General features: G+C 48.8%; 1 protein-coding gene across 3 annotated transcripts; it reads left to right on the top strand.

Annotated features, from left to right (window-relative positions):
* Positions 1 to 4,894: 4,894 nt before the first annotated feature.
* On the top strand, positions 4,895 to 13,195 carry REEP4 (receptor accessory protein 4). Of its 3 annotated transcripts, none has more exons than XM_082230506.1 (8): positions 4,895 to 5,406; positions 8,179 to 8,251; positions 9,627 to 9,703; positions 9,842 to 9,962; positions 10,236 to 10,349; positions 11,458 to 11,590; positions 12,061 to 12,233; positions 12,387 to 13,195. In XM_082230506.1, exons 1-8 carry the CDS (start codon positions 5,375 to 5,377, stop codon positions 12,444 to 12,446), a joined length of 783 nt encoding a protein of 260 aa, XP_082086632.1. In that variant the 5' UTR covers positions 4,895 to 5,374; the 3' UTR covers positions 12,447 to 13,195. The 3 variants fall into 3 exon arrangements, with proteins under 3 accessions (XP_082086632.1, XP_082086631.1, XP_082086630.1); XM_082230505.1 differs by lacking the exon at positions 4,895 to 5,406 and adding an exon at positions 6,345 to 6,859; XM_082230504.1 differs by lacking the exon at positions 4,895 to 5,406 and having other exon boundaries at positions 7,062 to 8,251.
* Positions 13,196 to 13,910: the final 715 nt, after the last annotated feature.

Here is a 13,910-nt window from a genome sequence, read left to right as displayed (position 1 = left end):
GGCAGAGGTGGCAGATGGGTCTCTGTGACTCAAGGTGGTGCATGGGGCAAACTCTTGCCCAGTTGAGTGGGTCAGCATTGCATGTCGCTCGCTTTGACGGCTCAGGGTGGCTGCAACTTAGCCAAGCTCCCTCTTCCAAATCAAGGCTGGCTTTGAACCTCTTGGGACTGGCTCAGGAGAGATGAGGAGCAGCAGAAGGCGGGACTTGCTGTTGTCCAGTCCCAGAATAAAGTGAATGGGATTTGATCTGCTGGTGACATCTCCTGCTAGCACCATTCAATGGGCCAGATCCTCAGAACCATTTGAAGCATGGAGAAACCTCAATCAGACTCTTGGCCTCCCAGAGTCAGGCCAAGGGCTTCTAGAAAGGGTGGTAGAAGGAGGCTATGGAATCCATAGGGCAAGCAGAACATCCAAGTGTGCAAACAGAAGGAGAACAGCAAAACAGGCTAAACTTGGGGCAAGAACAGGAGCCAGGGCAGGGAGAAGCCTGGTAATCTATGGCTCAGGCTTAGGAATGTGGTCAGAGAGTTATATAAAACAGAAAGTGGTGCACCACAGATACCTGGGTTCAAGAGGGTCATGTGATTTCTGCATTGCAGGGGGTTGGCCCTTTGGGTCCCTTCCAACTCTACAGTTCTGTGATTCTATGGGCGTAGGTGGAAATCCATGCACTGCCTTCCTTTAGTGGAAGGAGCAGGGCACCCAAACGTGGTCTCCTCTTTTAATTTGCAGTATTTATGAAAGCCTCCGGTGCAATTGAGACCCTTTACACCTAACGCTTGTAAAGGCAGAGTGTAGTCCATGCTGTTTTTCTAGAAAAAGAGGTGCTGGAACTCACCATGAACGCCTCCCTTGTTCTCTCATAATGGCATGCAGAACGTCCCACATCCAACCCTTAGCATCCCTTGGTAGGGCTGGGAAAGACTCCAGGCTGAAACTCAAGTGACTCTCCCTGCCTTCTGTCCAGTTTTCCTTCATCACGTCGTGGTGGGCCCTGCTTGTGGGTTTCCTAGAAGGCATCTGGTTGGCCACTGGATGCCAAACGTGATGGGCCATTGGCCTGATCCACCAGGATTCTTCTTCTGTCCTTATACCTTTCCTCTGTAGACCTCACCCTCACTCTCCACAGCCACCTTTCCCCAAGGCGATGGAGAAAAGCATCTCAAGCCATGGAGAATAGCCATGCACAGCAACAGCAGAGTGGGGAAAAGGACAGTTCAACTCCCCTCGGCTCTGCATTTCTTGTGGTGTAAAATGTAGCATGCACACACATACACACATACACACACACACACCACATCCTGTCCGGATTCAGGAATGTAAGGCCCAGGGATATGAAGGACACAAGTGTGATGGCCTCAGCCCTATGGTGTAAGCTATGTTGCAATCCTAACCCACTTACTTTGAAGTAAGCCCTATTGAATCCAATGGGGCTTACCTCTGAGAGGTTATGGTGAGGACTGCAGCCTTTCTTCTTTTTGGATGGAGAGCAGGGTGCCTCTGGGCCTACACAGAGATCCTGTGTCTCACCATTCTGGAACTTGAGTTTCTCTTGTCTTCAGCCAAGATAGTCTTTGGCAGGTAGGTGTGGAGGCTGCTCAAAATTAGCAAATACCAACAGCATTTTGAATTCGCAAGGAGAATGGCCTTCAAAATCTCTGCTGGGAAGAACTTGCGGGAAAATATTGGGGGGATAAAGGTGAAGTGAAGCATCCATCAGGACGCTTGGACCTTTCCTAGGGAAGGCATGATATTAAGCAGGTAGGGGAGACTCTATATGGACAGGACACTTCTCACGACAGACACTTCTGCTTAACCACATACGAAATGCACTTGGGAATGTGCGCTGTGAAAAATAGTGGCACCTCTACACCTTTTAATTTGACTTGGGAAATTTAATTCATGGTAATAAAGTTATTTATTCCCTATTTCTTCATGCTTTCTTCATTAACTGTCTGGAAGCTGGTGTTGATTTTGCCTTGAACTGTCATGTCAAGTAATGTTGTAGTCACATGGGGGGGGAAAACACCTCTTCCCCCCTCCCCCCTGCCTTCTTTTGGGGGTCAGCATTAGGCAAAGGGTGTTGTCCTTTCTATTTAGAAGGCCTCTCCATTATATATTATTTTGCTGTGATTCCTGTATTGCAGGGTGTTGTGGAAATTGGGGTTTGCTTTTACAGCCTAACCCCCTTTCGAGGGATGTGGGATCTCCCAAGGTCCACTCTTGGTCAGAGAAACAAAACAGAGATGACAATCAGGTAAAAGAAAGCTAGGCAGGCTCTTTAAACCTGGTCTTTATTGATCTCTTGCAGCAGTGCATCTCCCTTTTCCAACAAAAGGAAGAAGAAGAGCCCTAAACAAAGTGGGGAACAACTTTTAAAAGTTCATAAAGTGTCCAGCAAAAACTGGAGCATGCATAAGTTACCGTATTTTTTGCACCATAACACTCACTTTTTTCCTCCTAGAAAGTAAGGGGAAATGTCTGTGCGTGTTATGGAGGGAATGCCTGCAGGTGGCGGGGGGGGGGTCTGCTGCAGTCGTGAGCAGAGGATCCATGGTTCCCCTTCCTTCCCTCCTCCGTGGTTACAAAGCATGGATCCACATGGATCCTCAGGATTTTTGCATTGGGCTACTCCAAACTCACTGTCAGATCACATGTCTGTGGCCACAGCATGAACCACAAAAATCATATATCCACTATTTCGTTTAGAATATTTTTTTCTTGTTTTCCTCCTCTAAAAAACTATGTGCGTGTTATGGTCTGGTGCGTGTTATAGAGCGAAAAATACGGTACATGTTTTTCCAACTTGTCCATCATGATACATTGTAAATAGCCCACCCAGGTCTGCCATTCATCTTCCTGACATATTGTATCCACTTCTTTAGATATTGTATTTATCTGGGTTCGTTTTTCTCACACTCCTAAAGGTAAAGGGACCCCTGACCATTAGGTCAAGTCGTGACCGACTCTGGGGTTGCGGCGCTCATCTCGCTTTATTGGCCACGGGAGCCGGCGTACAGCTTCCGGGTCATGTGGCCAGCATGACTAAGTCGCTTCTGGCGAACCAGAGCAGCGCACGGAAACACCGTTTAGCTTCCCGCCGGAGCAGTACCTATTTATCTACTTGCACTTTGACATGCTTTCGAACTGCTAGGTGGGCAGGAGCAGGGACCGAGCAACAGGAGCTCATCCCGTCATGGGGATTCAAACCGCTGACCTTCTGATCGGCAAGTCCTAGGCTCTGTGGTTTAACCCACAGCGCCACCCGCGTTGTGGGTTATACAGTTCTACTGATGCACAAAAGACCTCAGTTTGACAGGTCTCACTCACCATTTTGTTGACAAGTATCCAACCTACCAATTAATGACCAATCTGCAGCCCATTTAGGAGTTCCTGACTGCAGAGGTGACTGCCAGGGTCAGATGTGAACCAAACATGGTGCCCCTCTTCCCCTTTTATGCTCATTGTGATGTTTTGGCTGATTGGCCAGCTAAATCAGGTGGAGAAAGCCGATTGGTCTCAAACCCTCAATGATTTAAAGACTTCCCCTGCATGCAAAGACAGGCTCCAGCAGATTGAGTGGACAAGACCAATGGTGGGTCCAACAGTCAAGCAGGCGGTTTCTGCACATGCTGTACAGTGGTACCTCAGGTTAAGTACCTAATTCGTTCCGGATGTCCGTTCTTAACCTGAAACTGTTCTTAGCTAATGGGGCCTCCAGCTGCCGCTGTGCTGCCGGAGCCCGATTTCTGTTCTTATCCTGAAGCAAAGTTCTTAACCTGAAGCGCTATTTCTGGGTTAGCAGAGTCTGTAACCTGAAGCGTATGTAACCTGAAGCGTATGTAACCTGAGGTACCACTGTACAGGGAAGTGAGGGGCAGATGGGACTTTTCAACCTGGGAAGGTTGCCCATCTAGGAGAAGGAGAAGTCTGATCCTAAACATCTGCTGCCTTGTGGGATATCTCCAGGAGAAGAAAAGGCAGTAGTATCATTCATAAAATACATTATTCATTCATAAAATATCTTATTTACAAATATGAGTTATAAATTGATTCTTTCCAGGCGGCAAAACACTCCAGCAGGGGGAACTGTTGTGCATGTGAAAACACCGATGGTAAAGTTCTGGTTTAAAGGGGAAATGTGGTCCTTTTAAACGAGGAATAATGCCTTGGAGATTGTGTAGGGTGGAGCCCTATTTTCTGCAACATGACCCACGAGATCCCTTCCAACTCTACAACTCTCTGACTTATTGACATTCTGATCCTATCTGTTGCCAAATAAGAGAGATGGAACTACGGAAACATAATCCCCTCCTTCCTTAATATTGGCCTATTGAACTCTCAGAGTTCGAGATCTCTTATTATTAAGAGAAAAATAACTACCAAACTCTTAGAAGACATCTGAAGGCAGCCCTGTTTAGGGAAGCTTTTAATGTTTAATAGCTTATTGTATTTTAGTGTTTTGTTGGAAGCCGCCCAGAGTGGCTGGGGAAACCCAGCCAGATGGGCGGGGTATAAATAAATTATTATTATTATTATTATTATTATTATTATTATTATTATTATTACTACTACTACTACTACTACTACTACCCGAGTGATGACAGCCTTGACCTAGAACGCGGATTCCCAAATTTCCCTCCCTCAACAACATAGGAACCAACCTCCCAATATTTTATTCAAGTTGGCAGTCCCTGCTGAACACGGATCCCCCTGAAAATTGCTGGTGGTTCTGGTGGATCAATTAATGATTTTTCTGTCTTTTGTAGCAATTGTAATGTACTTTGCTAGATGCTGCATTTTTTGGTATGCGTTCTTCTATATAAATTCTTAGAACTCCATAGAATTCAAACTGTAGTGCAAACTCTAACACTGTACAAGAAAATAAAAGAAGCAGGGATGTTTTGGACTACCACTCCCATCAGCCTCTTCCGCGGTTAGGAAACACCCGGACCGGAAGGATCGCCTCCTGGGGCTGACGGGAGTGGTAGTTCCCAAAACGCCTAGAGAGGGCACCAAGCTGGCGGAAGAGGCCGGAAGCGACTCTCCCTCCTGCTACTTAGATCTCCTCAAGCCAGTCAGAGAGGGCGGAAGGGGAGCAGCCGCCAGCCCCACTAAGGGGCAGCAACCGCCGTCTTCTGTCTGCCTCCTAATTCGCCCGCCCGCAAGGGGCGGGGCCCAGGGCAGCCTATCGGGAGGCAGGCAGAGCCGTTGGGGCCGCGCGTGCGCACCGGCACCAACATTCAAACGGCTGGCGAGGGGAGGTCGCCGCACCTGTTGCCGCCGCCGCCGCGGGGTCGGGGCATCCTTGGCTGAGGCGGCGCAGGCGGAGGAAGCAAGAGGCGCCTCCGGGGCCCCGGCGGCCCCGGCCATGATCTCCTGGGTCCTGTACCGCGTCGTGGTGTGAGTTGGGCTGCGTTCGGGAGCCGGTGGTGGGTCGACTGGATGGCCTCTGGGGGACCCCGCGGCGTTGCCGTGAGGCGAAGCTGCGAGGGTTCAGCCCAGGGCGAAGGGGTCTTTCGTCTGAGAGCAGAAGGAGCTGGCCTCGTGTAGGAGCCTGAGGCAGCTCGGTCGGTGGGTGGGATGGCAGCTAATGGGACTGGATCTGCGCCTCCTTTTTAGATATGTTCATGCCCATCCAGAGGACTAGAAACTTGGGCTGGTAAATGGAGGCGCCTCGCCCCGTTGTTCTCTCCAGCTTGGCGGGTGGGGTTCGTCTCCAGAGAGAAAACGATGAGCCCTTTGAGTGGCACCCTGGCTCCCAGACGCCATGGAGCACCCCCCAAAACACATTATAATAGTACATTATTATTATTATTATTATTATTATTTATTATTATTTCAGTTTATTGCCTGCCCTTCCTCCTAAGGTCCTAGGGCTGTAAAAGACATTAAAACACATTGCAAAAAATAATAATTGAGATTAATAAAAAGTAAGAAAAGTTTGTGCACTTCCACTTGTGGAACGCTGCTGTTTTAGATGCACTCTGGTTCGGTGATGGAGTGTAACTTGGATGCTTGTGGGATGCCTTTAGCGCCAGGCCAAGTTTATGTGTAACAAGGGTGCCCATTGAGGAAGTGTGTTCTGGAGGCTTGGCATGAATAACTCTCATGGAATTGAGTCAGGGCTGTAGGCAGTGTGGGAGTCGGGTGCTGTGCCAGGGGCATGGATGCCATTCAGCTGCGGATCTGTGGAAAGAACAGAGACAATGGAGCATTTTCCCTTTCTTTAGCAATAGAGATCCTTTTCCCTTTAATTTTTATTTCCTTTATAATCCTCCGGTTTGACAGAGTGGTTGGGGGCCCTCTGGGCACCTAAAACTTGATGCTGGTTTCTTGAAACTTGCAATGTTCCTTCAGCTCCACCGATAAACTTGGTCTTTTCTCAAAGGAGCCAAAGGTTATATTATGCTCTTTGAGTCCTGAATGCAAGACACAACAAGCCATATTATGCTCTTTGAGTCCTGAATGCAAGACATGACAAGCCATATTATGCTCTTTGAGTCCTGAATGCAAGGCATGACAAGACATGCCCTCTCCTCCCTGGTTGCACAACTGGCAAAATGCTAAGGGCCATTTTGCACTTGACTCCTGTGGTAGTCGGGTTTTCCTCTGGTGTCTCACAAGCTGCACATAGTGGTTCTGAATTGAGTCAGCACCAGGAGGCCGAATTAGATGACTATTGGCTGGATTAGATGACCCAATTCCTGTAAGTCTATGATCCCCAGCTTTGCATCCTTAAGAGAGGAGTCATGCTAGTGTGGAAGGAGCCACATAATGCTGGGCTTCTCTGATGCAGAGAAACTCAGATGCACCATAAACATTACAGCTTAAATCTTGCAAGTTCTAAATCCTGGTAGGTAGCTGTGTTGGTCTGACGCAGTAGAAATATATAATAATAATAATAATAATAATAATAATAATAATAATAATTGTCGGCATGCACATGAAAGCTCATACCAAGACCAAACTTAGTTGGTCTCTAAGGTGCTACTGGACAATTTTTTAAATTTTTTTTATAAAGTTCTAAATCTTCACCCTTGTAGTTTCAAGTTATTGCTTGCTCATCTTTCTCAGTAAACAATTGTTCAGCCTCCCTGCCACTATTTTTCTTAAATATAACCTGCCTCAGTTTTGCTTAACTGCAAACTAATGGCCCTCAGTTTCTTTCAGTCTTTGCTATTGTATGCTTCTTGAACCTGGTGCCTTCCAGATGTCTTTTCATCAGATTCAGCCAGCGTGGCCCATAGAGTGGGAGCACAGCAGGGGGAGCTGATGAGAGCTGTGATCCAGAACATTTCAAGGGCTCCAGACTGGGGAACTGAATCTTTTCAGGCATGCCATCAATAGTTCCAGAAGCATCCCATCGATTCAGAATCATAGAATTGTAGAGTTGGAAGGGACCGCCAGGGTCATCTAACCCAACCCTCTACAATGGTTGATTGGTTGTGTAGAGCTCCTTCCTCAGAAATGCTGTTGCCTTATACTGAGTTGGACCATTGGTCCATCTTGTTCAGAATTGCCTGGCAGGGGATCTTCAGCATCTTAGAGAAAGATCTTTCCCAAACTTCCCTGCAAATGCTGGAGAATGAACCTAGTCCCTTCTGTGCACAACCAGGTACTCTTCTACTGAGCTATGGTAACCCTGATCAAATATTCCCTGTTTCCATATATGTTATGGTGCCAGCAAGATGGTGGAATGCTCTACACAACATTCCTGCAGTTTTGAGTCAGGGGCTGGGGAGATCCTTAGATTTCATGGGGGACTGAGCTGGGCTTCCTGTCTTGGAGGCTCCTGGAGGGGCTTGAGGTTTATGTCTCCAACTGCCCTTTTGTTTACACCCAGCAGCCAAGGAAGGCCTGGCTGAGGAGCTTGTTGAGCCGGTCCCACCTCTCATTGAGCAACCCAAGGCATGTGTGTAGGAGGGAGAAGGCCCCAGAAATAATCCTTGAGAGTGCCTGAGCTGCTCAGTGCAGTCGGCTGCCTGCCTGGTGCTTGGAGGCCTCTTGCACCCTTCTTGCCATGCCCCAGGGTCAGAATAGCATATTCTCTGGGGCAGCCATGGAGGCCGCAAAGGCCAAGGTGCAGCGCTATGCGAAGCAGTGGTGCCTGTGGATCCTAGCTGGATTGTACCGGTGCTGGCCTGCTTTCTTGACGCCCCCTTTCCGTTACAGGCTGGTGCTTGGGATGCTCTACCCTGCCTATGCTTCCTACAAGGCTGTGAAAACGAAAAATATCCGGGAATATGTAAGTGGTGTGGGGGCGGGGGGGGGGAGAAGACTGAAGTAACCCTCAGATTCTGAATACAGTACAGTGGACTCTCCGGATACAAATTAAATTCATTCCGGGGGTCCATACTTAACCTGAAAAGTCCGTAATTGGAGGCGCCACTTCTGTGCACACATGTGGCGTGATAGAGCGCTTCTGCGTATGCATGTGGTGCGCAGAGTGCTTCTGCACATGCGTGCATGGTGAAACCCAGAAGTATATACTTCCGTGTTTGCCGCGTTTGCAACCTGAAAGTTACGTATCCAGAGCGGTACATAACTCAAGGGTCCACTGTAGTTGACTCAAGCTGTGGGTTGATTCCATCTCAGTACTGTGAGTGGCTTCCAGAGTGGGCAGATTCTTCTGTAGCCACAGTGCCCAGGGCTGCTGTAAAAATAAAGCAAATTTATTTCCCACAGTGCCTAGCTAAAGCAGCCAGGTGCTCTGCTTTCCAGAGCCAGGGGCATTTGTGCTCAGCTGTGGCATTGAGCACCATGCACTTTTTGTGGGGCTGCCCTGAGGACTACATTTGGACATTTGGGGACTACAAGTGGCACTGAATGGCTTCCCTTTGGGTGGTCTTCTCCCACATGATGCTCCTCCTCAGGGGTCTTGCTGTCTGTCCCTCTTCTTGCCTGAGGTGCAGTGGGTGACTGGGGCAGATCCTTCTAGAACTGGTGGACATCCAATGAAGCTGAATGTTGAAAGATTCAGGACAGACAAAAGGAAGGACTTCTTAATGCAAGCACAAAGTTAGACTATGGAACTCCCTCCCACAGGAAGCAATGATGGCCACCAACGTAGATGTCTTCAAAACTGGATTAGACAACTTCATCGAGAAGTGGGCTATTAATGGCTACTAGCCATGGTGGCTACGCTCTGCCTCTGCAGTTGGAGGCCACAGTGCTTCTGAATACCAGTTGCTGGAAACTGCAGGAGGGGAAAGGGCTCTTGCACTCGAATCCTGCTTGGGGGTTTTCCACTGGGACGTCTGGTCAGCCACTGGACTAGATGGGCCATTGGCCTGATCCAGCAGCCTCCTCTTATATGCTCCTATGTTCTTCTCAGCCCGGGGACCAGGATCGTGGCTCTCCAAATTAAAGACACTTGCGGCTTGGAAGACACACTTGTCATGATGATTAATAAACCAAAGTTAGATGGGGGACAGTCAATATTGTGGCTGGTGTCTCTTTACCTTTGTTGACGTACTGTGTGTCCATGGTGCAATTCCACATCGAGAGCTGAAGATTTGGGTGCCACCGGAGACCAGTTTCTCCGTAGCAGGGCAGGGTTTCCCCGGGCATTTGCATCTCATTGACTAGGAGGGACCTAACACTTCCTGGTGACTTGGCAGGTCCGCTGGATGATGTATTGGATCGTGTTTGCCCTCTTCATGGCCACAGAGACCCTCGCAGATACTTTCATTTCCTGGTGAGTTGCCGTTCTCCCTCTCCCTCTCTCCCCACCCCCTTGTTTCAATGAACTACATAGACATGTCCGCTGTTGAACAGAAAAAATCCCAAAGCCCACCCGCTCCCTGGTCTCACAACTGTGTTTTCTTCTGAACAGGTTCCCCTTCTACTATGAGATCAAAATGGGATTTGTCATCTGGCTGTTGTCTCCATACACAAGGGGGGCTAGCTGGCTGTACCGCAAATTTGTACATCCCACATTATCCCACAAGGAAAAGGTGAGAGTAATCCTGGAACAGACTGTCCGCTTCAGGGAAGGGGGGAGGCATTCAGGGGTCTGGCACCAGGTGAGCCACTCCTTCATTTTTCCGTCCAGTTCTGGATGAGCAAAGGATTTCTGGAAGCGTCTCTGTGGGAGTTACTACATGCATGGAGGTTTTGGTCACCAAAGGTTCCAGCCTTCAATGTGGTTTGCCTATTGTTTATTTAGTTCTGCCAGAGTCATGTGCATTTCATGCAATCTTTCTCTTCCTCTTCCTCTTTCCCTGCAGGAAATTGATCAGCTCATCCTTCAGGCCCAGGAGCGTGGCTACGAGACACTCCTGAGCTTTGGGAAGAAGAGCCTCAATGTCGCAGCCACAGCTGCTGCCCAAGCTGCAGCAAAAGTAACCACGTTTCGTCTGCATATTGGCTAAGAAGGGGATGGGGTGGCAGGCTAGCTTGGGCAACAAGCAGCAGCCCTGGAGGCTTTGTCTGTTGCACTAAAGCCCCCTGTGGCCTTGCCAGTTCCCAGCTCAGCATTGCCAGGCCATGGAGGGTGGTTGAAGCATGCTATGCAAACCTCTCACCCCAGCTGACTGAGATGTAACCAGCCAGAATCTGGGTAGTTCTCTGGACTCAGTTGCCCTTCCCAGTTGACCAGATACTGCCTGCAATAAGCTTTGCCACCTGTGGGAAGGAGCTGGTAGGGTGACCTCATTTTAATAATCCACATGAATGTAGAACAAAATTGGGCTTACTCCCAGCTCTTACTGGGAGTGTGGCCCCGAGGCAGATGCTTAGGCCTTTGAGCAGGATTACGCTTCCCAGCTTGGGCTGGTTCCTTCTCTGGATGCCTCTGAAACAGACCTCTGCTTGTGGAGGTGGGGATGTTTAGAAATATCCCTGTATGGCTGCAGCTGTGGATTGCCTCGCATTCTGCACACTCTTTAAGAAGGTCCTACCAAAGGGGATTTGAGGGAATTCTGCTTTTGGGAGTCATTTATCAGTTGTGTCCCCATCCCTTGGCACAGGACACCCCTCTTTGTCTCATTCCTCCTTATTTATTAAATTTATTTCATAAAATGTATATACTGCTTAATTTCAGAAAACTTCAAAGCGGTTTACAAAAAGAATAAAACAGTAAAAGCAATTAAAACATCCAAAAATTAAAACCAGCAGTAAACTAGAAACACGTCATCATTCTAAATATCTGGGTTAGCTTGTCTCATGTGACATCACTAACCGTGGCAGTTCTCTCTGCTCAGTCCTCTCCTCTGTCAGCTCTGTTTAACTCTATGTATTCCTTTCATCTTCCCCAAACACAATTGGGGCAAGGAGCAGTGTCCATATCATGTTGGTTTCTTCTCCATAGTGGGGGGGAAAATTACCTCCAGGAAAGATTTTTGGAAGCAAAGCTTTTCTTGTCATTGGGGAATGAGCTGCCTTTGAACGTGGACTTTTGTTTGCATACAGCTCTCTGCTTCATTCCTCCCTTTGTCTCCCCTTGTTCAGAGTCAAGGGGCCCTGGCCGGGCATTTGCGTAGCTTCAGCATGCAGGACCTGCGTTCCATCCCAGACACGGCTCCTGTGCATTACTCTGATCCCCTGTACCTGGAGGAACAGGAGCTCCGCCGGAGGCCAATAGGTGAGCAAGCCCAGAAAATGCTTGGAACTGCTGGCATCCACAATGATCAAGGAGGAGGAGGAGCACCTCCCCTCTAAGGAAAGCTTGCCATGTTTGTGACTTTTTAGTTTGGAGAAAAGGCGAGCAAGAAGTGACATGGAAGACAGTCATAGAATGCATGGCAGGGAGGAAGTAGACAGAGAGCTTGCCACTGTTTCTGTCACATGAACAACACATGGGAAGGGTGTTTGACCATTGGCTGTGTTGACTGGGGCAGATGACAATCCAACAATAACTGGTGTACCAGTTTGCTCCTTTCCCTCCCCCTGCATCACCAGCAATTGCAAGGGGGAAAGAAGACCCTCCCCCTCTAACTTCCTGGGCTCCTGTTGCAGCTGTATCTACATTTAAAAGTGCATGTTGTTTGGTGTCAAAACAGGCATGAGAAAAACTCCAGCCTTCCTTGCCTACCACTCTTGGTTGTTTCATAGGACACAAGGCATCTCCTCAAGAGCTGGGCTCTGACAGCAACGAAGAGGAGTGCTGGTCAGACTCTGAGCTCTCTGCTGGCGTAAGGGGCCACAGCAGGAAGGCTTTGATTTCCAAGCCACTGGCCAGGACCCAGAGCCTCCGCATGGTGAAGAAGAAGTCGCCTGTCAAAGAGGTGAGACCCTTGGGTGGTGGGCGCAGCCTGGGAAGTGCCCTGGCTTGTGCTGGCAAAGGGAGAGGTTGCAACCCCGGCCCCCACCCTTTCAGCTCTTGTATCCGAGGCTGGGGTCTGCATGCCAGAACACTCACACTTTGTCCTCCTCTGCAGGGCTCGGCTCGGGTCCCGCGAAGTCGCCCCAGGAAGAAGGTGGCTGATCCGATCTGTTAGGCTTGTCTGCAGGGAAGCCTTGTTTGCACATGCTGGCACTTGGAACAGCTTGGGAGAGCGATGACTGCAGTGCTTCTCAGCTTGGTTGTGGAGGGAGATGGGTTTGAAACATACCACGTCCTGGCAATGTGAAGCCTTGTGTACTGTACAGCTACCACCCACACTGCAAGCTGGCTCTCAGGGCACCCTCCCCTCCTTGTCTCAAAGTGGTGCCTTGATTGTGACTGGTGGCCACCTTCCTCACTGTACTTGCTGCCTGTCAAATATCCTGCCCACATGATGTGCCTACAGGAAGGGAAGGTCTCTCTCTCTTTCCCTTTCACTACAAATGCCCTTTTTGACACAAGAATACTGTGCCATAAGCAGACTTGCCTTTTTAAATGCCAGGGGTGGAAGAGCTGTTTGCTGGGGGAGTATTAGACTCCAAGAATCTGGGTACCATTTTTCTTGTCTGGACACTTGGCTGCTTTGAAGATGGGTGCCCCAGATTGAGCTTAGTGCACTTCTACAGCATTTGCACTTCGGATTGGGGTGCAGTGGTGAGATACCAAAGAAGAAAACAGCCTCTCTCCCCCCACTTTCCTTGTAGCTGCTTACATCTCAGGTTTCTTCTTCCGCTGAGATTCCCCCTCTCCACCACCGGTGAAAACACTGGCATGTCTACTTGAACACTATCACTAGCTAGGACCTTGACCTAAGTGCATTTGTAAGTTTTGTATATTAAATAAATGCATTTTTATTAGACCTTATATTGCTTATCTTAAAAAGCAGAATGTGTGTGTTAAGGGGAACATTAGCTTAAGAGCTAATGAAAGAAGCATTCCAGGCCAGTAGGGGTGGAGGGTGGGGAGGCTCCCTACCTGCCCATCTTGATGGAGTAGGAGTAGTGAAATACTGAAGGAAGGAGTGTGCTCACATCGCTGGCTCTTGTGGTGGTGAGTTCGCGAAATGGGGTTGTCAGGCCCTGCTCAGGAGCCATGCAGTTTCTAAGAGCCATTTAATGGCTGTCTAATGCTACTCACCTTCCACGTTCTCCTCTTGTTTTATCCCCGCTGCATAGACCTATCAGCTGCCCCTCCCCTACAAGGGAGGTTGCCATTTCATAGAGCCTAAGATAGGATAGTATACAGTGGGCTGGGGTGGCCATTCCATAAACTCAGAAATCTAAGGAAGGTGCTTTTAGTGTCTAGAGTATTTGGGCTGTGGAACTGCTATTGCTCTGAGCTAGCCCTTTGTGGGAGAAAGGGTTAATGTCCAAGCTCAGCCAGGTCCTGAATTTAGGCACTATCAAGCCTCCCAAGGTGTCCCTTCCCACAAAAGACCCCCAGCAGCCCTTCCTTCCTTTGAACTGGCTGTGTTTTGGTGCAGCTGGAGTTTTTCCTTTGCACCTGGTGGCTGAAGCCCCAGGGAATTCTCAGAGAAGTCAGTTGTGGAATTACTGAACTAACAAAAATTTGTAACTTC

This window comes from Podarcis vaucheri (genome assembly GCF_965113315.1).
Source record: "Podarcis vaucheri genome assembly, chromosome: 7".
NCBI lineage: Eukaryota > Metazoa > Chordata > Lepidosauria > Squamata > Lacertidae > Podarcis > Podarcis vaucheri.
The sequence above is the reverse complement of the archived record's forward strand: the minus strand, read 5'-3'. Positions and strand labels throughout refer to the sequence as shown.